The sequence below is a fragment of the Quercus suber genome, unplaced genomic scaffold (assembly GCF_002906115.3).
Source record: "Quercus suber isolate HL8 unplaced genomic scaffold, Cork oak 2.0 scaffold_70, whole genome shotgun sequence".
Lineage (NCBI taxonomy): Eukaryota > Viridiplantae > Streptophyta > Magnoliopsida > Fagales > Fagaceae > Quercus > Quercus suber.
Genome location: NW_027069535.1, coordinates 847,629 through 872,727, shown reverse-complemented (window position 1 = coordinate 872,727; position 25,099 = coordinate 847,629). Strand labels below are relative to the sequence as shown.

Genomic DNA, 25,099 nt, shown 5'->3' with positions numbered 1-25,099 from the left:
GCTTAGCACAGTTTCAACTTTCAAAGTGAACTTTATTATTATTTTTAGTTTTAAATTAAACCCTACACTTTTAAATCATATTAATTTAAACACTATATTTTTCAGGTTTGATTTGGGGATTAGTTCAACATTTGATTGAATAATTTAAATTTAAATTTAAAAATATTGAAACTATAATATTTGGTGTGTAACAATCTTAAACTTTAATAATTATTTTAATAAAAATAAATAAATAAATTATAACAATTAGAAACGAAAGGTCATGATCATAATCCATGCCCCCTTACCCATCTTCAAAGATACCGACTTAACATTACAAGCAAGCAACAAACATGGAAAGAAAATCACGCCCGACACAAAATCCAGCAATTCCTTCCCTCTCTCTCTCTCTCTCTCTCTCTCTCCTTCAAAAACATAATAAATAATAAAAACATTACCTTATATACTTTCTAAACCCATCAGATTCCACGAGAAATTCATGTTCTGAGAGTTCGTCTCCTAAAAAAAAACATTAACCTATTACACACTGCTCTCTCTCTCTCTCTCTCTCTCTCTCTTTTTATATACTATCTAAAAGCCAAATATAGCCCCTTCTACCAGACTTTCCTATTTTCTTATGCGTAACCTTCCTCACATGCTGCTGAATATTGACCAAAGGCCTCTGTGACCCAACACTCACATTAACACAGCACAATTTTCTGCAAACCATACAAAGTACTCGGTTTGAAAAATCAAAGTCAAAACCTTCATATTCCTGTTTTCGTGATCTGCACTTCATTGGACGACAATAACTTCTTCTTTCTTGGTACGTTTACTCTATTCGTTTGTTGGATCAGATCTTATATATATTTTTAGGAGAAGTGTGTTTGGTAGTTCTTGAATACCCATGTGCTCTTTGCTTATTTTTATTTTTGTCAAAATATTTGTTCAAAGTTGATTTTGAGTACTGTAGTTTTTGTTCTAGATCTACCAGACGGTTTTTTCCGTTGAAGATTGAAGAAAGTCAGTCAGTCAATCAGTCAAATAGGCAAATACCCACGTAGTAAAATTTAGACAGTTTTGTGTTATGCATTTTAAGTTGTGGAGGAAAGGTTAATAATTGTCCAAAATTTTGAGTCTTGGAAGGGTTTTCAATCCCCAAAAGGCTTTTTGTCGATTGGGGTTTGAGAAAAAACAGAATACCCTGAACTTGAACTGTAGTGTACTTTTAGCATCAGTGTGCAATCCAGAATTGTGCCATTAGAGGAAACGTGAAGGAAAAGGCAGTTTTCGATTGGGTTTTGTGAAGAAAACGAATACCCAGAACTTGAATTTTAGTGTACTTTTAGTTTCAATATGCAATCCAGAGTCGTGCCATTAGAGGAAGACAAGGACCCTGTGGTTACAAACCGGACAACAAACCACCCTAAAGCCTTGCCGCTAAGGCTGTTTCAGATACTCATGCTGTTTTTGGCTCTGTGCATTGCCTTCTCGATCATTAGTATATATACAATTCGGCGTTTTGGTATTCAAAGTGTAGTGACAACGGTTAAGTCTTCATTCCAGCCATGCTATGAGGAACCTAATAGTTTTCAGCAATGGATTAGGCCTCCATCGAATTTAATCCATACTATGAGTGACAAGGAACTGTTGTGGAGGGCGTCTATTGTGCCTCGGATAAAGAAGTATCCTTTTCGGAGAGTTCCCAAGGTTGCATTTATGTTTTTGACTAAGGGACCATTGCCACTGGCACCTCTGTGGGAGAGGTTTTTGAAGGGACACGAAGGGCTTTTTTCGATATATGTTCATTCATTGCCTACATTCCATGCCAATTTTCCACCTTCATCATTTTTTCATCAGAGACAGATTCCTAGCCAGGTATGGTGATGTTTGTGCTGAATTCCTTTTAGAAAGTTTGCATATTCTACTGGAAATTCTCCATTGGATATAAAAATCATACATTTTCTTATTCAATTTTATTATCATGTTTACTTTACCACCTGATATTGTTTTATATGAATTTAGGTTGCTTAAGCAGATTAGATTTGTTTTTATATGGTTTACACTCAAGGATGGAGGTAGAGGCTAGAAAGTTGTGCCTCCGTATAGCCTTTTGTTTTTTCTTTTGGACTGATGCCGGTTGAATATCATTCATTGAAAACTTATTGCCATTGGCATTAGGATTTTGCGAAAATAGAAGTCATGGGTACACCATGAGAGACACACACAAGAAATTGCATACTAACAGGACCCAACTTGAGTTAAAATGAGAATGAATTTGACAAAACTTGATAAAACTAAGATTAAAAAAAAATTGTAACTGAAGGACTGCTAAATTCCACACTAAACAACTTTGAAAATACCTCTAATATGAAATTTTAAGTTTTTCTTCTAATTTAGGAGGCTGGCACTGTGTTATTGTTCTCCATGCCCACTAATAGTAGGTCTCTAGTATTTAAAAACGAGGTCAAGGCCTGTGGAAACTACTTCACCTTTGCAATTGTTATGGACATCATTTTATTAAAGTGATGAGAGTTGGGTTACATGATGAATTGGGTATTGGCCAAGGGATAAGGCTGAGATCTCTCTAAGACAGATGTAAGCTTGGGTTATGGCATTAAACCACAATCAGTTTATTTTTTGAATTTGCAGGTGTTTCTATTGTTTCTTAAGAATAGGCTTGAAGGTGGGGTAAAGTCAAAAACTGGGGCAATAGATGAATATTGGAGATGTATGTTAGGGTTCATTCAAAAGCTGAAGGTTTTGATGGTTTAGGCATTTGATTAAAAGATCCAATACCTGATTATGTACAGAATAAGACGGGCAATGATAGGAAGTGTTAGGTTTGCCTCATGTTATTACGATGAGCTACAATTGCCACTGGAAAATTCCGTAAACTTTTCTATTTCTGTTTTCAATAAACTTCTTTAAATTGGACACTATGAAGTGTTTTGTCCAGCATGTTTATTCTTTAATTTGATTAGGATTTAAAAATAAGCTACACCTTTAAATGCTTTACAAAGGCCAGACCAGATGCTTGTCTAGCTAAACATAAAATCTCACCTAAAATAATTCTGCCCGGTCTCTAGAAGAAGAATCTGGGGCAATTATTGCAACTCAAGTGTAATTGTACTGATTTTTTTTTTCCTGTTTCTGTTAAAGCTTGACTCTATCAGTTTTAACAAGTGGAATATATTGTAATCAATTGTGTTGAAGAACTAAAGTTACATATAAACTTATATTTTAAACATAGTTCTGCATTGTCCCCCAAGTGGATCAATCTTGTTTAACATGTTGTACGACAAGCATTAAGCTCCTATGCCTCTCTGTGGTCTTAAGGATGCCAACAGAGATTCTTACTGTGGGATCTCATTGTCATTTAGGTTTTATAGAGTTCCAATAGTCTGCTTATATACCATCAGGGGTGCTGATTTTACATGTAGGTAGTGGAGTGGAGATAAGGATAGGACAGTGAACGTCTCTCAAATTAATATTACTCATTGAGTAAAACATCCCTCTATTGTTACTGCTGGAGCTTTTACTGAATTAAGGTTTTTCTCAGTTATAAGTGTCTTTTCGCAATTCAGAAACAAGAGGGCTTGATGTATCTACCTATCCTGTCTAAATAATCATGATTATGTTTTTTAGCTGAAACCCTGGTTTGCTTCATTAATGAGATGAGACTCTATTATGAAAAAAGTTGAGAGTATAGCTTTACACATAGTTACTCTATAGGCAGTCAAAGTTTGTTTGACATAATGATATTTGAATTACATGAGTCACATTTGCTTTCCAAGTTCAAGTCAATGGCACACCTATTTAGGGCTTTATGGGTACATATTTTTGCTCAAGTAGCTGGTCATGTACCTAAGTTCAGTTTTGTAAATGGTTCCTTGTCAGAAAGCAAAAACAAGTACAAGTGATCAACATTTTGGTTTTGATGAAAAACAAGTTCTGTCTGGTACATAGCACACTTCTTGATGAGTTTTCTATGTAGGTTATACAAACAATGCTCTGTTTTGCTCAAACTGGAGTAGGCGGAGAAGGTTATAAGAGGAATCATACCATAGTTGGATGATTGAGTTGAGTTGAGTTGAGCTGCACACCTGATGAGTTCAGTTCTAGGCCAGGTTCTTCTTTCATCCTTGTAAGCTGCTTAGAGGGAAAACTTGATCCGTGTTCCCATCATGAAAAAGCAGCTAGATAGTGCTTAGCTAGAGGTAACTGATTGCAAGGGCAGTGTAGCATGTGAATGGCAGTTTATTTGTGACGGGTTTTGGTATGGAGATTTGAACTACCACTTGAATATAGATAGATAGATGTTAGGATTCAATTTTTTTTTAGCTCATCTAAACAGTAAGAATTCCATTATGTTGTCCTATTGATATAGTTGTATTAGGATTCAATTTTACCCCATGTTTAACCACTTTATATTGTTGATATTGCCATTGAATATTCAGGCCAAACTTATGAACTCTCATCTTGCTTTTTGTTAATTATATCCGTTTGAATTGTAATTTTATGCATATCCAGCATTTCAATTAAGGGTTGACAGACATTTTCTTTTTTGGCTCTGCAGGTCTCTGAGTGGGGAAGGATGAGTATGTGTGATGCTGAGAGAAGACTCCTTGCTAACGCATTGCTTGATATCTCCAATGAATGGTTCATCCTCCTTTCTGAATCATGCATTCCTCTCTATAATTTCAGTGTCATATACCACTATATACTGAAATCCGGATATAGCTTCATGGGTGCATTTGATGATCCTGGGCCATATGGGAGAGGACGCTATAATGATAACATGGCACCTGAGGTCGATATTTCCCAGTGGCGTAAAGGATCCCAATGGTTTGAAGTTAACAGGAAGCTTGCCATCAACATTGTCGGAGATACTACATTTTACCCGAAATTTGAAAAATTCTGTAGACCAGCATGTTATGTGGATGAGCATTATTTCCCCACCATGCTAACCATTGAAGCAGGGAACCTATTAGCAAACAGAAGCATCACTTGGGTGGATTGGTCGAGGGGTGGACCCCACCCAGCCACTTTTGGAAGATCAGATGTCACGGTAGAGTTCTTTAAAAGAATTGTTGAAGGTAAAAACTGCACTTACAATAATCGTGCCTCTTCAATTTGTTTTCTCTTTGCAAGAAAATTTGCTCCAAGTGCATTGGAACCTCTATTGCAATTATCACCAAAGGTTTTGGGCTTCTGATTATAAAATCCGCAATCAATTTCACATCTTGAAGTGAAAATTGCCACAGCAGAAAAGGTTCAAAGGGAGAGTGCAAGACTAAATTCTGTGCATCATACATGTTTTTAATGGTATAAATTTAACCTCAATTGTGATATTCGGTTTTTTTTTTTTCCTTATACATTGAGTTCTTAGACAATGCTACTATCAATAACAAGTTTAGATGTACAGAGAACTAGCATTTAGCATGATACTCACATTTTTGTATTGCAATATGATTTCTATGAGTTTTGATCTAGCAAAGCCTGCTTCTATTGTGTACAACTGTGCATTAGCATTATATTTGTGCTCCGCAATTCCAAGTCCTTTCAACAGAATAATTACATGTGCTGGTATAGTGGACTTTTGAAGTGAGGTGTCTAATCTCAAATTCCTCTTGCCTCTGGCACAATGCTCTTGAGTTCTTTTTCAAGCATACTTATTTTAGTTCTTAGTAATGAACATCTTTTTAAGGGGGAAAAAAAGTTAAGCTATTCATCTATAAAACACCACACTTTTTTTATTTAATAGCTAGTGATTAGGGTCTTGGTATAGGCGAACTTTAATTGGAATTGAAGTTAGGTTATGACTTAAATTATTTAACGAAGCATTTGTAGTCTCCTTATCATTTATGCCAGGTCAAGCATTGGTTTCTTAGCAGATAGAACAACTATCATGGTCATACCTTGTTAGAGTCATCATCATGGCTAATCCCTCACCTCACCGTTCGTTCAGGCAATAAATGTGCTGGTCTGTAAGCTGACTAGCCAACCATGCTTAAAGAAATGAGCTTTACTTGAAGTCAGTTTTGAACACCGCTGCATATTGAATTCATCTTTTGTTGCAGGCACTATGACCTTTTGAAAGGGTTCATATTTACTAAAATTCATATAGTTTTGTATTTCTTTAATATCAGTTATTTCTGTATACAATGAAGTGAATGACTCGCCACCGCACTGATTGAGAGCTTTAAAGCAATGTTTACGACAATGAAGTTTTAAGTTTTTAACAATCCTCTAAAGGCACATGATGGTGGTCATAAAGACGATAAATTGAGTACAATAAAATTTATCTCAGCCTAAAAAAGGTACTTGTAGATATATATCTATGGTTGTCAAAATCGCGATCCGAATTGTAAAATCGCATAATTTTATAATCTCATCTCACAAAAAAGTTTAAAATCATAGCAGGATCGCAAAAATGGTAGGATCGTATGAGATTTTACCAATCCTACTATTTGGTTTAATTTTTTATTTTTGATTTTTTTTTAAGTGGGATTCATCTGGGTAAGATAATCCACCTAAACCAACAAGCCCAATGGGTTTATATTTTTTATTTATCTTTTTTTTTATATGTGTAGATAATATTTTGGTACTTAGTTGCTAATTAAACATGTACTAAACTTTTTAGATACATTATGTCAAAATATAAATATATTTTGTTTCGTTAGAATGACATAAGAACAATGTAGTGTGTGCAAATTACATTTTATGATTCATTTTTTTTTTTTAATGGATGGATTCATATTTTAAGTGATTATATAACATACAAAGTCACTATCAATAGGTTTTTTTAAATGGTTCCTTGTCAGAAAGCAAAAACAAGTACAAGTGATCAACATTTTGGTTTTGATGAAAAACAAGTTCTGTCTGGTACATAGCACACTTCTTGATGAGTTTTCTATGTAGGTTATACAAACAATGCTCTGTTTTGCTCAAACTGGAGTAGGCGGAGAAGGTTATAAGAGGAATCATACCATAGTTGGATGATTGAGTTGAGTTGAGTTGAGCTGCACACCTGATGAGTTCAGTTCTAGGCCAGGTTCTTCTTTCATCCTTGTAAGCTGCTTAGAGGGAAAACTTGATCCGTGTTCCCATCATGAAAAGCAGCTAGATAGTGCTTAGCTAGAGGTAACTGATTGCAAGGGCAGTGTAGCATGTGAATGGCAGTTTATTTGTGACGGGTTTTGGTATGGAGATTTGAACTACCACTTGAATATAGATAGATAGATGTTAGGATTCAATTTTTTTTTAGCTCATCTAAACAGTAAGAATTCCATTATGTTGTCCTATTGATATAGTTGTATTAGGATTCAATTTTACCCCATGTTTAACCACTTTATATTGTTGATATTGCCATTGAATATTCAGGCCAAACTTATGAACTCTCATCTTGCTTTTTGTTAATTATATCCATTTGAATTGTAATTTTATGCATATCCAGCATTTCAATTAAGGGTTGACAGACATTTTCTTTTTTGGCTCTGCAGGTCTCTGAGTGGGGAAGGATGAGTATGTGTGATGCTGAGAGAAGACTCCTTGCTAACGCATTGCTTGATATCTCCAATGAATGGTTCATCCTCCTTTCTGAATCATGCATTCCTCTCTATAATTTCAGTGTCATATACCACTATATACTGAAATCCGGATATAGCTTCATGGGTGCATTTGATGATCCTGGGCCATATGGGAGAGGACGCTATAATGATAACATGGCACCTGAGGTCGATATTTCCCAGTGGCGTAAAGGATCCCAATGGTTTGAAGTTAACAGGAAGCTTGCCATCAACATTGTCGGAGATACTACATTTTACCCGAAATTTGAAAAATTCTGTAGACCAGCATGTTATGTGGATGAGCATTATTTCCCCACCATGCTAACCATTGAAGCAGGGAACCTATTAGCAAACAGAAGCATCACTTGGGTGGATTGGTCGAGGGGTGGACCCCACCCAGCCACTTTTGGAAGATCAGATGTCACGGTAGAGTTCTTTAAAAGAATTGTTGAAGGTAAAAACTGCACTTACAATAATCGTGCCTCTTCAATTTGTTTTCTCTTTGCAAGAAAATTTGCTCCAAGTGCATTGGAACCTCTATTGCAATTATCACCAAAGGTTTTGGGCTTCTGATTATAAAATCCGCAATCAATTTCACATCTTGAAGTGAAAATTGCCACAGCAGAAAAGGTTCAAAGGGAGAGTGCAAGACTAAATTCTGTGCATCATACATGTTTTTAATGGTATAAATTTAACCTCAATTGTGATATTCGGTTTTTTTTTTTTCCTTATACATTGAGTTCTTAGACAATGCTACTATCAATAACAAGTTTAGATGTACAGAGAACTAGCATTTAGCATGATACTCACATTTTTGTATTGCAATATGATTTCTATGAGTTTTGATCTAGCAAAGCCTGCTTCTATTGTGTACAACTGTGCATTAGCATTATATTTGTGCTCCGCAATTCCAAGTCCTTTCAACAGAATAATTACATGTGCTGGTATAGTGGACTTTTGAAGTGAGGTGTCTAATCTCAAATTCCTCTTGCCTCTGGCACAATGCTCTTGAGTTCTTTTTCAAGCATACTTATTTTAGTTCTTAGTAATGAACATCTTTTTAAGGGGGAAAAAAAGTTAAGCTATTCATCTATAAAACACCACACTTTTTTTATTTAATAGCTAGTGATTAGGGTCTTGGTATAGGCGAACTTTAATTGGAATTGAAGTTAGGTTATGACTTAAATTATTTAACGAAGCATTTGTAGTCTCCTTATCATTTATGCCAGGTCAAGCATTGGTTTCTTAGCAGATAGAACAACTATCATGGTCATACCTTGTTAGAGTCATCATCATGGCTAATCCCTCACCTCACCGTTCGTTCAGGCAATAAATGTGCTGGTCTGTAAGCTGACTAGCCAACCATGCTTAAAGAAATGAGCTTTACTTGAAGTCAGTTTTGAACACCGCTGCAGATTGAATTCATCTTTTGTTGCAGGCACTATGACCTTCTGAAAGGGTTCATATTTACTAAAATTCATATAGTTTTGTATTTCTTTAATATCAGTTATTTCTGTATACAATGAAGTGAATGACTCGCCACCGCACTGATTGAGAGCTTTAAAGCAATGTTTACGACAATGAAGTTTTAAGTTTTTAACAATCCTCTAAAGGCACATGATGGTGGTCATAAAGACGATAAATTGAGTACAATAAAATTTATCTCAGCCTAAAAAAGGTACTTGTAGATATATATCTATGGTTGTCAAAATCGCGATTCGAATTGTAAAATCGCATAATTTTATAATCTCATCTCACAAAAAAGTTTAAAATCATAGCAGGATCGCAAAAATGGTAGGATCGTATGAGATTTTACCAATCCTACTATTTGGTTTAATTTTTTATTTTTGATTTTTTTTTAAGTGGGATTCATCTGGGTAAGATAATCCACCTAAACCAACAAGCCCAATGGGTTTATATTTTTTATTTATCTTTTTTTTTATATGTGTAGATAATATTTTGGTACTTAGTTGCTAATTAAACATGTACTAAACTTTTTAGATACATTATGTCAAAATATAAATATATTTTGTTTCGTTAGAATGACATAAGAACAATGTAGTGTGTGCAAATTACATTTTATGATTCATTTTTTTTTTTTAATGGATGGATTCATATTTTAAGTGATTATATAACATACAAAGTCACTATCAATAGGTTTTTTGCTTAAAATATGAAAATAGGTAGGATCTTACGATCCACGATCTGATCCTACAATCTACGATCCTACCTATCTCCCACGATCCTACATAGGATCTCAATTTTGACAACCTTATATATATCTAATATTATTGCATACTTTAAAGTTGTCATCTCCTTCTCTTTTCACCCGCAAAAAGGTTTAAGTTTCAAAACCCCAAAACAACACCAGCCTAGACCTTCTAAAAAAAAAAAAACCAGCCTAGACCATGGTTATGGTACACTATTTTGTCAATAATACCACTCCCACACCTCGTTTAATTTGAAAGTCAAAAAATTAGATCAAAGCCATCAAAGCAGACCTGTGAAAGTTTCGGTGGTGTTTTTACGGACTAATCACCTCCTAGTCTTTTATTAATTAGAAAAATAGAAATTAAAACTTGACAATAAATCAACATGAATATCTTAGCTAACACCTTAGACTACATGCAATGCACGTTACGATGATGAGATATTAAATTTTTTAGTTTATTTTATTTTTTTTAACATTATCATAATCTAAAATTACAAAATATATCACATCACCTTAATTTCATCATCTTCCTAAATAATGTAATGTTGTATTCTTGTATTTAGATTACATTTATGTAATGTTAAGGTGTAATATAACATTACGGCAAACCAAATGCCTCCGTATTGATAGGAGACCACTCATATATCATATATGGGGAATTTTAGTCAAGTATTTTGTATTCATTTTTATACAAAAGCTACATATCAAGATTAAGGTTATGCTCAAGAAGAATTACATCAACAAAATCAGGAGTATAGCCTAAAACAAAAAACTAGCTAGGTAATTATTAAGAGACCATGTTGCAAGAACATTCAGATCTCTAGGAACCCAGTTGAACTTTACATTATGTAAAAGAGCTTTCAACCTTAACGTATTTGAAATTATAGTTGAGATTCTCTTATTTGAAATTATAGTTGACATTCTCTAAGTATTATGTATTCTAACCAAATTGTTATTGAAGTATGGTTTTAAAAACTAGATCAGACCAGCTGGTCCAACCGATTCAACCAAGAATCAGCCACTAATCCGATCCGGTTATGACTAAAAACAGGAAAATAGAAGAAAAAAAAAACCGAGATTAATCAGGAACTGGCCGATTTAATCGTGAAAACCATAAACCTGTATGGTTGAACCGGTTATTGGCCAGTTATGTTGAAAAATAAAGCTTCATCGTTCTAACCTAAAACTACGTCATTTTGGCTAAACCCTCACCCTCACATGCCTCTCCCATCTCATTCTCATCTCATTCTTCACAAAAAATTTTCATTTCTTCTACTTCGGATTTGGCTGCCTCTTACTTAGTGATTCATTGCCCCTGCTTCTCGTCTTCTCTATGCCGCATTGCCTCTGGCCCTCTGCTTTCAAACTTCGGTGGTCAGTGGCCATGGCTTTGCCTCTCACTTCCCTCTCTTTTCTCTCAGCTTCTTCAGGTAAACACTAAACTAAACTCTCTTTCTTTCTACTTTATTTTATTTTATTTGAATCTCTTTGACTCTCTTAGTCTCTCTATCTCATTGTTTGCTGAAGATTCTTCGTTCTTGTTCTTTCCCTTCGAATTTTCAATCAGTTTAATCCACTACTTCACTAGTAACTTCTATCTTCAATTATTCTTTCAATTATTAGTAATTAATGAATTATAGAGCATTATAGTTTACAAAGCATTTTAGTTTACATACGTGCCTATGTCTGTTCATAGTTGGTAGATTTATTTGTTGTGGGTTCTTATCTTGGACAGTACCCAGGCACAAGTGGAAATAAGGATCCTTGGCCCCTAAAGAGTTCTATACTTGTTGTTTGGTGGACTGGGCTTGGTTCACCGCAACTATATTGAACTGATTACGAACCAAGTTGTGCATAAAACATGAATCCAACAACACATGCACATCCATACATGCAGGTGTGTGTGTGTGTATATATATATATATATATTGTAAATTAAATGGCTGAGGAACAGTAAAGAATAAAGAAAAAGCAAGTTAAGACGTCAAGGATCCTCAGAAAATAAAATGATATTTTATTATATTGAGTTTTTTAGTACATTGGACCCTATTTCTCATTGGGATATGCCACGAGGTTCAAATAAGTTTAAAAGTCACAAACTTAGATAGCTCTTTGTAGGCTTCCAAGACTTGTGAAATTTAAATCCCCTTGAATCCAAATGTATCCTCAAGTATTTATCATAGGACCCCTCACAATGTCTCTCTCTTTTCTCTATTTTATGAGGTTTAGTGACTCTCTCTAATGCTTCTTTTTGCCCTAATTAATTGTTGATGAGTGATCTTTTCTGATGGCTTGATCCCCCTTTTATAGTACCTTCCTAGGGTTTTTGGTGTGCCATTAATTCCCTCCATTTGCTGCCTTGGGTACCAAAACTAATATTGTGTCAGCAACATTGGTAGTTGGTCTTTTCCTCATTTTCTCACTACATTCTTCTTTAGAGATTTCCCTCCAAAAAGTCTCCAGCTGACCTTCCTCTTTTGGGGGGGTTCTGGGGGCTGACTTTTGATCAATTTTTCCAAAACTTCTAGAGAGATCTTTTCAAAACTCCTTTTGGCTATCTCACCATTTGTCATTTTCTCTAAACAGGCGGATTCCCCCTTATTAAGCTAAAAGATCCCAACCACTTTCTTTCATGGTTCATCTTCCTACTTTTCCCAAGGTACCAGGCTTCTTTGTACCAAGTGCTGATTCCTAAGTCACCAATTTTTTTCTAAGTCATATGCAGCCGATGGGACATGTATATCTTTGTTCCTTGTGTCCACGAGCATGCTTTCCTGAGCTATCCAACTCCCAGTTGATTATTTCCTACACTTCCCAATGATCCCCATCCTTGGTTTTGGCAGTTCTTAGGTATCTTGGTCCAATCTATTTCTGGGCTCTTTAGGAATTCTTCTCACAAAGGTTGGGCCAAACTTCCTCTACCTTTTCTTATTTCCCTAAGGCCTAAGGCTTACTCATTCATGAGCTTGGACTTCCCTCTTTCTATTTTTAAATGAGCTTTGACTCACGGTTTGGGCCTTTCCTGTCTTTGAAGGCCCATTAGTTTTAGGTTTCAATACTTATAATATTTTAGACCTCAACATTTGTATACAATGGTACTGTTTGTGAATTATTTATTTGTGATTTTGTGTATGTTGTGTTGATGGATTTATTTGTTGATAAAATGAACTTATTTAGTTCTCTGCTTGAAACTTATCTGCTATTTGGATGTAGTGAACTTATTTATTTAGTTCTTTGTTTGAAACTTATATGCTATTTGGATGTAATGAACTTCTTTGTTTGGTTTTGTTGAAAGTTTATTATGTTAAGGATGATTATTTTGTAATGTTATTATGTTAAATTCTTTAAAATGATGTTATGTACTTGTATGTTTTTTTTAAGTAAACATATTTATTACTATTAATTCATTAGTTTTAGTATATTAAAAAATTATTAATTAAATTATTTATTACGTTATCAATTCGAGCACTGGTAATTAGTTCCTTTTCCATTATTTCACTGTACCAGTTTTTAAATCCCTGGCTCTGTATACTTTAACCACTATGTTTGTGTTAATTCTGTGACTTTTGTCCATTAACACTTAACATAGAGCAAAGCAAGGTGTGATTTTTTAATGAGGTGGCAAATTCTACAACATAGATTTTATATAAACTAAATCTTGGCCTTGAAATGGAGATCCAAATTTCCAATTAAAAGAGAAAAATAAATACTATAAAAACAAAAAATCTGAACCCTACTCTTAAAACCCTCTCTCTATCTCTCTCTCGCTCTCGCTCGATTAATTTTCCCAGCCACCAAATAGATAAGCTTTTGATTCTCTCATTCTATTATGGAGCTTTCATGGGTAAGTCTTTCAAGTATTGGGTTTTGCTATTTGGAATATTTTCTACTTTGTTAGTATTCTGATTTAATTTATTATGAATCTATGATGGTGTTTTTGTAACAAGCTTTTGATAATAATAATAATAATAATGAAAACTCTAAATTTCAGTTAAGACAAACAAAATAAACTATTCATTTAGATTATGAAGTCGTTGAATTGGGTATAGATTATGAATTTGAATATATAAAGCAATTCCCTTGATATTCTGACTATTTCTACATCAATGGTCGTGAGATTGTGTCAAAAGGAAATGGAGAAGTAATTTTCAAAAGCATAAGATAGGATTGAGATTAATGTTGTGAAAAACAAGAGCGGCCCTAGACATTTTGGGGCCTAAGGCGAGAACTAAAAATGTATGTGTATGTATATGTGTGTTTATGTATGTGTATGTGTATGTTTATGTGTGTGTATGTGTATGTGTGTGTATGTGTATGTTTATGTTTATATGTATGTGCATGTGTATTTATGTTTATGTTCATTTATGTTTATGTATGTGTGTATGGTTATGTATGTGTATGTGTATGAGTGTGTATGTGTATGTGTATGTTTATGTTTATATTTATGTGTATGTGCATGTGTGTTTATGTTTATGCATATTTATGTATGCGTGTATGTTTATATGTTTATATTTATAAATATAAATATAAATATAAACATAAACACACATACACATAAACATACATGAACACAAACACAAACAAAACAAAGACACACATACACATAAATACGCATAAACAAATATAAACAAAAACAAACAAACATAAATACACATACACATAAACACACACACATAAACATAAACATACATATAGACTGAGAAAAATTAAACCCTCATATAGACTGAAAAAATTTGTAAACTAACACCAATCCTCAAACAATTTTGTTAGTTACTTTTGTGTGCTAAATCGAGCCTTTATGTGTGTTTATGTTTATATTTAAGTTTATGTGTATATGTTTACGTTTATGTGAGTTTATATGTATTTATGTATATATGTGTTTATGTTTATGTATATGTATATTTATGTGTATGTATATATATGTTTATGTGTATTTGTATATGTATGTATATGTGTGGATATGTGCATGTGTATGTATATGTTTATGTATGTGTGTGTATGTGTGCTTATGTATGTGTATGTGTATGTGTTTATGCGTACTTATATTTACGTATGTTTATGTGTATGTGTATGTGTTTATGTATGTGTATGTGTATGTGTACCCTGATACAATTGTAATTAATGGCTGAGATTAAAAGTTGAAAAAACAACTTTCAATCTCAACTATTAAATAAAATATATTAAAGGAGAGTTAAAAAGTTAAAAAAAAGAGAGTAAAAAATGTAAAAAAAAATACCTACAACAGTGCACCTGATCTCAGTTCATCTTTCTTCTCTCACCATTTTTCTTTTCTTCTTTTTTATGCGATGCTTTATTTTTCTTTTTTATTTCTCTTTATACGTTGCCTAGGCTGATAGGAGAGGAGCGAGAGAAAGCCACGTCAAGAAAGGAAATCGAAGATTGTGCTGCCGAACCAAAGACTATGAAAATCTCTTTCTTTCAACTCAGGTGATCCTCTTAGGTGAAATTGTGGCTCACGAGGCTTCACCGGATTATGGTGTGTGATTTTTGGTTATTTATTTATTTATTTGAGATTATGAAGCAAATAGTTTTTATATTTTTCTTACCTTTTCTATTTTTGAAAACACTTTTTTGGGAAATACCATTTTTTTTGCTTTGCTTTCAATCTATCATTCTTGCTTGTGGTATGTGTTTGATTAATTTGGATCTAAAATTAGTTCAACAAGATGATTCTTCTTCTAAAATATAATAACAAAACCAATATATGTTTTTTTAACGGTGGGTTCACTTTCAGTGTTTTCATTTTGTGATTTTGGTTGTTTTGTGGGTTTTGTGCTTTGATTTCGGTGGGTGTGATTTGATTTGTGATTTGGTGGGCTTTTGGGTTTTTGTTGCGATTTGATTTTGGCTGAGTTTCGGCAGTGGTGTGTGGTTGGAGGTGATGAGCTTGAAAAGCTCCGGCCATAGAGGTTTAGAAGGAGAGCTTGGTGGTCAGCCATGGAGCACGGTGTGACGTGGGTTAAGACAGAGAGAGGATGAGAGGGAAATAGGGGCAGCGCTAGACATTTTAGGGCCTAAGGTGAGAACTAAAAATGGGGCATTTTTTATACTTATATATTAATTAAATTAATGTTTATTTAATATTTTTATATTATATTTTTCATCATTATTTTTATTTTCTTCTAAATTATTTTGAAATTCATTATCAAGATTTGTTGTATTGCAAAAGTGAATATCATTTTCTTCTAAATTATTTTGGTGAATTTCTTGCTCATTTGTGATATTTTCATCTAAATTTTGTGTTATGTTTTGTTTATTACTAATAACAAATTTATCCATTAATCTTTTTTTAGACTAAATTAATTTTTCTTCTTTTTTTCTTTTTAAAAATTTTTCATATCCAGATACATATTTTCTAGTAGACATTTATAATTAAACAATATATTTCTAAAGACTAAAATAAAAAATAACTTTCAAATATAGAGCAAATGAGAAATAAACCTAATTTATATAAAAAATATTATTGTAGTTTCACCGAACAATAACAAATTTTTAACAATCTCAACCTGTAAAAAAAAAAAAAAAATTAAGCACAACCATAACACTGACACAAGACTTATTAATAAGACCCACCCAATAAAAAAAAAAAACTTGAAGGCCCAAACTTAACGCCCAGTCCAGGGACGGTCCAGGCAGCCATAATGATAACCTGATAAGTGATAAACAAGTTACAAAACCAGCCGGGGAGGGCCCAAATAAACAAAGCTATCTTAAGTTCTTAACAAATAAAATGGAGTGCCCTGTGTCCAAATATTTATAATTTTATACCTGATTCCTGAGGTGAGGTGAGCAGTTGAGACTTGAGAGAGGCGGAGAGCAGAGAATCAGAGAGAGGCTGAGGCGGTCCAGCTGGAGACTAGAGAGAGGCGGAGAGCAGAGACTGGAGAGAAAGGTAAAATTTTTAGGGTTTTGAGTGGATTTATTTGTTTTGATTTGTGGTTAATCTCTTAGACCGGATTTGTAGTTTATCTGGTTGTTTTTTGGTCAATGATTTTGTTTTGAACCAATGTTTAATAGAATTTACCATTTTTTTTTTTGGTTAAAAGGATGTGCCAGATTATTTTTGTAATTCATTTGAAACTAATTCATTTACTACCCGGTTCTTTTCTAAAATTTTGGCAATTGCCTAACTCGCCTAAGGGAAGGGCCGGCCCTGGCGAAAAACACACGGGCTAACCTCTAAGAAAATGATTAGGTGAAGAAGAATGTTGCTCACATGCTTCTAAGCTTTTCAAATGGTAATATGCAGAGAGAGATGTATTACCATTTATCTTTTTTTTTTTTTTTTTTTACTTCATGCTATTTGTCATTCCTTTTTTCTTTTTCTTTTTCTTTTTTTTTGATAAGTTCGATTCATGTTTATTTGAGAACAACTTATCTAGCTTTTTGCTGTAAGTATGCTAAAGTATACTCGTTTGTACTCTAAAAAAGTGAGCTTTTAAAAAACTGTATATAAAAGCTAAAAGCTGAGCTCATAAGCTCAAGCCAAATGGACATGAATTCATTTTACATTTCTATGTTTTATTGGATAATTGATTTCCAGCAGGCCTTCCATACTTATTTTTTTCTGTTTAGGTTATGGTCTCATGAATAATTGCTTCATGTTTTTTTCCTTACTAATCTGATTAATTTTGCGTGTTATTAGATCATTATGTATTGGCTGTGACTATTCTGATAGCATTATGCAGAAACTTGATCCTAACTTTTTATTTCGAAATGGTTGGGCTTTTCTGTAATCCCATGCGAGCGTAATGTAGTGTATGACTTATTCCGGGGGAAGGCCTATACCATTTTAATTTACAAAATTAGCATTATATGGTCCAATAGCATGGATCTTATGTTCTTCACTTTTATTTTTTTACGTTATTGGTTGGTTTTGTCAGGCCTAATCATTTTAATTACTAATCTACATTCCTTGAGCACAAAGAGCTTGAATATCTTCCAATTTTGCATAACCATGGACTCTCTCTCTCTCTCTCTCTCTTTCAATAGTTGGAACTGATTGAACCTTTTTTTTTTTTCCGCTTGTTGGCATGTCAGCAATGGAGGGTCTGAAGCTGAGAATCTTTTTCTTTGTGTTCAGGGAGAAAAGTAATTTTGAAACCTTTAAAAGAAAAATTAAGTATGTAAAGTAGAGTCTCTTTGCATTTTTATTGTAGAGTTGCTGTTTATGGTAAACGGTAGTAACAATTTAAGTTGTATAATAATTTTGTTTTTTCTGTCCTGCATCTAGTTAAGGTTAATTTGTTTTGGGACTTGTTTTGTTTTTAATTGCCTGAAACAAGCATCTTGCCAGCTCGGTTAAATTTCTACAATTGAAATCCATATAAATTTGCAGCAAGTCATTTAAAAAAATAGTAGTTTAGTATAAGTGAAAGGAAATTCAATGATAATCATTAATAAACACCCAATAGTATATATGACTAGAATAGATGTTTGAAGTCAGATGTAGTTGGAAAACGCTATCCTTAGAGATCATCCTCTCTTTTCTTTTTTGCAAAAGTGCTTGTAGTTGTGCCTTGCCTTGTGTAGATATCTTCAATACACGCACACACACGCATGCAGGTATCTTCAATATGTGCTCACAGCCTCACACATACATAAAAAATAATGGACATGTTGGGGGTTCTAGGGTCATTTTGGGAATTCATTCTACGCATTTCAGGGTGTTTTGGTCATTTTGAAGGTTCTTAGGGTAATCTGGTCATTCTAGGCATTTCAAGGGTATTTTGGTCAATTTAGAGGTCTAGAGTTATTTGGTCATTTTAGAGGTTTGGGAGGTATTTGGATCATCTTGGGCATTTTAGGGGTATTTTGACCATGAATTGGTTTGGGTTGAAAGCCTCATTGTCATAATTAGGAAAGTCACATGAACTAGTTTTTCTGCTCATTTGCAACTCCAGTTAATTGTTTTCAACAAATTTAATATTGTTGAGACAGAATCTTGCTACACTCAAATTGGAGTTTTTGAGCTGCACTGTTGTAACATTGCCATTTTAAAAGAAAAGTACCTGATCATTCCTTTTTGAAGTCCATATGAAAATGAATTTTTCTAGGTTGACTTCCACTAACTCAATCAATTGATAACCCTTCTTCAACTTTTCAAAATAATTTTCTTTAATCGTTGCTAAAATAAATATTTTTGTTATAAAGCGTGCATAGAACAACAAGTAGTAATGGTCTCATCAAAGTCTTTTCTATGCAAACTTGCCTGCTTTGACTGGTTTACTTTTACTCATTGCCATTGTTGAACTTATCTTATTCTGTGCACTTTATTTCACAGATGATGCTGTACTAATTTTAAGCTGGTACAATAGCATATCAGTGGCTTGAAATTTAGAGCATATGGCTGTAGTAGAATCCATACTTGATATCCCAGTGCAAGATCCAGCAGAGGAGGAGTTCTGTTGGGCTGATTTGACTTGGACCAAATTTCGCACTTCTGATCGTGAAGATGACGTTGCCCTCATTCCTTACGAGCGTGTGGATGCATTTATAATTGGTGAATGCTCTAACATAGAATGCCCAACACGGTTTCATATTGAGAGGGTACGGAAACGATCATTTGGCAGCTTGAAGGAGTACAAGAATGATGATTATTTGGAATATAGGCTGTAAGTTTCTAGTGTGCTTGGTAATAAAGATTTACTATTTGCACTCCGTTTGTTTTGACATAAATGTTTTCTAGAAAATGAGTTATTTTCCCCCTGATTACCATTGAGATTTGAGATCAATGTATAATGAAGTTTGAGACCTTTTTATGAGCACCACATACAAAGTAACCCACCTATTTAACCATCTGGTTGGGCTTATATAATAAGACATGTTGGCAGCAAGGGTCTAGATGGATAAAAGATGATAGATACCTTATTCAATTGAAGGTTTTCAAGTTTCTAATATTATTTTCATTTTTTGATCTTGAAGGTATTGGTGTTCATTTGGTCCTGAAAATTATGGGGAAGGTGGGGGTATATTACCTAGTCGAAGATATCGACTTAACACCCGCAATCGTGCTGCTAGACCTCAATCCATGCGAGGCTGCAAATGTCATTTTGTGGTGAAACGCCTGTATGCTCGTCCATCACTTGCGCTTCTTGTATATAATGATAATGACAGGCGCCATGTAAATGATTCTGGTTTTGTCTGCCATGGGCCACTTGATAGAGATGCCATAGGCCCTGGTGCCAAGAAAATTCCATATATCTGTAATGAGATTCAACAGCAGACAATGTCTATGATTTATCTGGGCATTCCGGAGGAGAATGTGTTAGAGAAACATATAGAAGGGATTCAACGATACTGTGGTTCAAATGCAAAAGTTAATAGCCTTGCTTCCCAGTATGTCCACAAACTTGGGATGATTATAAGACGATCTACCCATGAGTTGGATCTGGATGACCATGCTAGCATCCAGATGTGGGTTGAACGCAATAGAAAGTCAATATTCTTTTACCAGGATACTTCAGAAGCAGATTCTTTCATTTTGGGGATTCAAACAGAGTGGCAATTGCAACAAATGATCCGTTTTGGCCATCGCAGTCTAATTGCAGCCGATTCAACGTTTGGCATAAAGCGACTTAAGGCAAGTACTTCATTATGCACATTCTTTCTAGCTATAGAAAAATTATTAGAGAGGATATTTATGTTATTATTTGTTGTATTACAGTACCCCTTGAGCACACTTCTTGTGTTTGATTCAAGGCAACATGCGCTGCCTGTTGCATGGGTTATCACACGCAGCTTTGCAAAGCTTGATGTGTCCAAATGGATGAAAGCTTTATTCGGTCGAGCCCGTAGTGTGGAGCCTGGATGGAAGGTCAGCGGGTTTTTGATTGATGATGCAGCGGCTGAAATTGATCCCATAAGGCAGGAATCACTTGCTCTAACTTTATGTTTTGAAAAAAAAAAGAAAAAGAGGAATAATATGCAACCTTAAAATAGAGTAGTTTATGAATATTATTGACTGGTTTTCAGGGATATATTTGGCTGCCCTGTTCTTTTTTCCCTCTGGCGTGTTCGTAGATCATGGCTAAGGAATATTGTTAGGAAATGCAGTAACATTGAAGTTCAGCGGGAAATTTTTAAACGGCTGGGGAAGATAGTGTACAGCATTTGGGGTGGAGTTGATACTCTTGCTGCCTTAGAAGAATTAGCCCAGGATTTTGTTGATCAAACTGCTTTCATGGAATACTTCAAGGCCTCTTGGGTGCCTAAGATTGGTATGATCTCTCTCTCTCTCTCTGTGGGACACATACCTGCACACACACAACTTGGACAAGAGACAAATGTGTGAAATTTCCTTGGAATGTTTGCATCTAAGTTTTGCTTGTTTTTTGTTTGACAGAAATGTGGCTTTCAACTATCAGAACTCTTCCTCTAGCTAGCCAAGAGGCTTCTGGTGCCATAGAAGCCTATCATGTGAAGCTAAAAGCCAAACTGTTCGATGATTCACACCTCGGTGCACTTCAAAGAGTCGACTGGCTGGTGCACAAGCTAACTACTGAGCTGCATTCAAGCTATTGGCTTGATCGCTATGCAGATGAAAGTGATTCTTTTCAAAATGTGAAGGAGGAATATATTGCTTCTACATCATGGCACCGGGCATTGCAGATTCCTGATTCTGCCGTCACCTTGGATGATCAGGAGCAACTCTTTGCCAAGGTTTTAAGCCAGAAAGACAGCAGTCTAACTCGTCTTGTGTGGAATCCTGGATCAGAATTTGCATTCTGTGATTGTGCATGGTCAATTCAAGGAAACCTTTGCAAGCATGTAATTAAGGTCAATATGTTATGCGCAAATCATCAAAGTTATCAACCTTCTATGTCTTTTCAGTCATTTAAAGAGATATTGATGAATTTATGGAGAAAACCAATGGATGATTCAGTTTCACTAGATCTGTCGGTGGCCTGGACTCACCAGATGCTTGATCAACTTCAGAAACTAGTTGAAATTACTGGTTCTAGTGACATTGGCACTGTGGTAAACAATCTGCCATTGAAATGGGTTTCAAAGAAAGGCAGAACAAATGTTGGCAAGCGGTCACCCACTCTGGCTCTTCCATCTAGTTCCAAGGGTATGCAGACTGCTGCTGTACGTAAGAAGAACCGGAAGCGGAAAAGATTATCACGACTAAGGTATAGCATGAGTTGATAGATGCTGATTTTCTTCTGGGATAGTTCAGACTGAAGCAAACTAGATTTAACTTCACAAATTTCTATAGATACAGATTTCCTTCTGGGATAGTTCAGATCAAAGCAAACTAGTTTTAACTTCACAAATTTCTTCATTCTAAATTGTTTCACGTATTGATTATTCTCCATTGCCGGTGGTGTTAAACTCTTGAATGCATCCACCAAGGGTCATATACACTTGGCCATCTTCAAAGAAAATGGGCTGGTTGGTATCATGAGAGATGACATTGGAGGAAATCAGAGGTTTAATTTAATTTTACATGAGTTGCACATTCATGGTTGAGCAAATTTAAGGACCCCGTTCTAAAGAAGGCATCTGTACAAAGATTGCTTTGGACTTGGGAGGAATTTTTGAGCTTTTGACCATCTCTTATCTTCAGTTACATTCCTAAGCTTTATTCTTTGTATTTACAGTTTTTGTTGTTTTCCTTGGTGCCTTTATGTGCAAATACGTTGGGAGGAAGTATGTTGAAAATCCATAATAACATAGACGACTTTATGATCTTATTTTATGTAGATTTACATCACAGAACTGACAGAAGTATGTATACTGATTAATTCATTAATACGATTGTTTGATTACATAGATTGTTTTGCATGCAGTTTGTACTTAGGGTTTAGTTTGCTGAGGTAAACATGTTGGCCTTTAGTTGGAAGATGAAGAAATTCTACCTAAGCTAGACTTTGAAGCATATTCTTCTTGACTAATTTAAATTAACGGAGTCTGTAAAGTCCGCATCTATTTTGTCTTTTTGATTATCTAATAAAAAAAAAGGTTCTTATTAACTTTAGAAAAAGGAAATTTTGCACTAAAATGTTATTGAAATTGAGCCTCTAATTTTGTCGTCTAATAAGAGATCTAGGGTCTTGGCTGCTTGATGATAATGAATAATTAATACAGAAGTTGAAGTTTTATTGTATTTAAAAAAATAATAAAAAAGAAACTAAGTGAACGTTTGGATCCTATGTCCAGCGTTCACGTTTTGCATTTCTTTTTCTTCTTTTTTTTTGACCAATGTCTCTTGCACTGTTCATGAGTGGTATTCAAATGCACCATAAGTCTCTAATTAGTAATTATGTCTTTCGAAATCTCAAACTTAGATCATTTAATATATTTAGATTAAGAGATTTTCTTTTGAATCCAAATCGATAGCTTATGATTTAATTATAAATCTTATTAGCAGTAGAATGGAAGGATACATTGCTAAAACCATTACATACTGTTCTGTCATAATGCAAGACATCTTCTATTTCCTACACACTTCTTTATGTAGCCTTTAAAGTGACAGACATCAATCTGAAATTTGTGCTCTTCACCGTCACGTCTTGGAAGCCCTTTTCTCTTCTTGTGATTAAACCCGGTCCTAAAACTTGTGCCATTAACCATAGTCTGTCAAGAGATTAGACAATAAGATCATGTAACAAACCCATTAAAAATCCAGTAGATTAATTATCATTATTATTATTATTATTTTATATAGAACCAGTAGATTAAGTTTGAGATGTAACATTAAAGACTAAATGTATTATTTCCATCTTAAAACACATAAATGTTGCTATAGGTCTTGGTCTAGTGGCTACCCACCCACTAAAACACATAGGGTGAGCTTTACTCCTCCTAGCAAAAAAAAAAAAGTGTATTTTGTCTATTTATTCTATCCATTCCTTGATGTAAATTGGGTCTGTCACTCTTAACTCTATTTCCAAGTGGGGCCAAGATTATAGCTCACCATAGAAATTCAAGACCCCAAAACGGCACGAAGAGCAGAGTTTGCCAATAGGAGTAAGGCAATCTTACCTTATCCACACTCCCACCACAACCTGTTATTACATTCATTATCACTTCATATCAAATTATCCAAAACCCCCCTCCCCCTTCCCCCCGAAAAAAACCCATTAACCACCATCCCTTCCCCTTTGTTCACTACCTAATTAGAAAGTGAATATTGGTTTCCTACTGTAATGGCAGCCATGAACTCTAGTGTTTTGGCATGCAACTATGCCATCTCGGGTGCTGGATCATCTGAGCTCACTGCAAAACTTGCTTCCACACCTTCTGTTGCATACCCAGTTGTACATGGTCACAAGTTGCCTGTGATCAGGGCCCAACAGGCTAAAGTTTCTGAATCAAAAGAAGCAAGAGGGAGTGAAGGAAGAAGGGCTGCACTGCTTTGCTTAACAGCCACCCTTTTCACAGCTGCTGTCTCCAATTCCTCTGCCAATGCTGGGGTCATTGAAGATTACCTTGAGAAGAGCAAAGCTAACAAGGTTTGTCATGTTTCTAGCTATAGTTATATTGGACGTACTCATATACGTAAAAAGCATCATGCTTTTGCTACTTATATATAGAATTGCTTATTTGTAACTAAGGAAGTGCATATTAATTGTTGATCTGTGATTTGTCATACTTTTATGCATTCTTACTTGTTTGTTATCATTGTTTTCTAATATTAGACTTAAACTAAGCTTGAATGTTGTAATATGAGACTTACAGTATGCTTGAATGTTGTAATAGGAGCTAAATGACAAGAAGAGGCTGGCCACAAGTGGTGCTAACTTTGCACGAGCTTATACAGTTCAATTTGGCTCATGTAAATTCCCTGAGAACTTCACTGGCTGCCAAGATCTTGCCAAGCAAAAGGTTTGACTCATAAATGACATGGAATGATTTATTTCTAACATATATATATATATATATATTCTCTTTAATAAGTGAGTGCTGATCCTAAGGGAAGTGGAGAAAAGAGAAATTTGAACTAGTGATCTCTGCGTCATGCAGAATCACTTATTTCTTGGTTTGATTCTACAATGGTTTTTCTTTAACTGATTCTAATTAATTGGTTTTGGGTTGATGCAGAAAGTGCCATTTCTCTCTGAAGATTTGGAGTTGGAATGTGAAGGAAAGGACAAATACAAGTGTGGCTCCAATGTTTTCTGGAAATGGTGAAGAGGGTAGTCCTTTCTTTCTTCAATACCATCCCCAAACATGTACCTAAATTTCTGTTGAACTCTTCATCCCATGTTTTGCAATCTTTCTGAATTCAGATGTCTCTCTTTTCAAATACCCAATATTTGTTTAATCGAATGGACAGAGAAATCTAAAGTCGGTTTTATGTTCATAATCT

General features: G+C 34.6%; 4 protein-coding genes across 6 annotated transcripts; all 4 read left to right on the top strand.

Annotated features, from left to right (window-relative positions):
- Positions 1 to 300: 300 nt before the first annotated feature.
- LOC111999104 (glycosyltransferase BC10) lies at positions 301 to 5,500 on the top strand. Of its 2 annotated transcripts, none has more exons than XM_024031219.2 (3): positions 301 to 805; positions 965 to 1,857; positions 4,559 to 5,500. In XM_024031219.2, exons 2-3 carry the CDS (start codon positions 1,336 to 1,338, stop codon positions 5,195 to 5,197), a joined length of 1,161 nt encoding a protein of 386 aa, XP_023886987.1. In that variant the 5' UTR covers positions 301 to 805; positions 965 to 1,335; the 3' UTR covers positions 5,198 to 5,500. The 2 variants fall into 2 exon arrangements, with proteins under 2 accessions (XP_023886987.1, XP_023886988.1); XM_024031220.2 differs by having other exon boundaries at positions 953 to 1,857.
- Positions 5,501 to 7,455: 1,955 nt separating this feature from the next.
- On the top strand, positions 7,456 to 8,426 carry LOC136067393 (glycosyltransferase BC10-like). Its single transcript, XM_065773178.1, has one exon. The coding sequence runs from the start codon at positions 7,503 to 7,505 to the stop codon at positions 8,121 to 8,123; it is 621 nt and encodes a 206-aa protein (XP_065629250.1). The 5' UTR covers positions 7,456 to 7,502; the 3' UTR covers positions 8,124 to 8,426.
- Positions 8,427 to 16,502: 8,076 nt separating this feature from the next.
- Positions 16,503 to 22,560, top strand: LOC111999100 (uncharacterized). Its single transcript, XM_024031213.2, has 6 exons — positions 16,503 to 16,675; positions 19,067 to 19,397; positions 19,708 to 20,365; positions 20,450 to 20,649; positions 20,758 to 21,002; positions 21,128 to 22,560. The coding sequence occupies exons 2-6, from the start codon at positions 19,129 to 19,131 to the stop codon at positions 21,931 to 21,933; spliced, it is 2,178 nt and encodes a 725-aa protein (XP_023886981.1). The 5' UTR covers positions 16,503 to 16,675; positions 19,067 to 19,128; the 3' UTR covers positions 21,934 to 22,560.
- Positions 22,561 to 23,708: 1,148 nt separating this feature from the next.
- On the top strand, positions 23,709 to 25,099 carry LOC111999108 (photosystem I reaction center subunit N, chloroplastic). Of its 2 annotated transcripts, none has more exons than XM_065773176.1 (3): positions 23,709 to 24,242; positions 24,490 to 24,615; positions 24,836 to 25,099. In XM_065773176.1, the coding sequence occupies exons 1-3, from the start codon at positions 23,937 to 23,939 to the stop codon at positions 24,968 to 24,970; spliced, it is 567 nt and encodes a 188-aa protein (XP_065629248.1). In that variant the 5' UTR covers positions 23,709 to 23,936; the 3' UTR covers positions 24,971 to 25,099. The 2 variants fall into 2 exon arrangements, with proteins under 2 accessions (XP_065629248.1, XP_023886996.1); XM_024031228.2 differs by having other exon boundaries at positions 23,733 to 24,242; positions 24,832 to 25,099.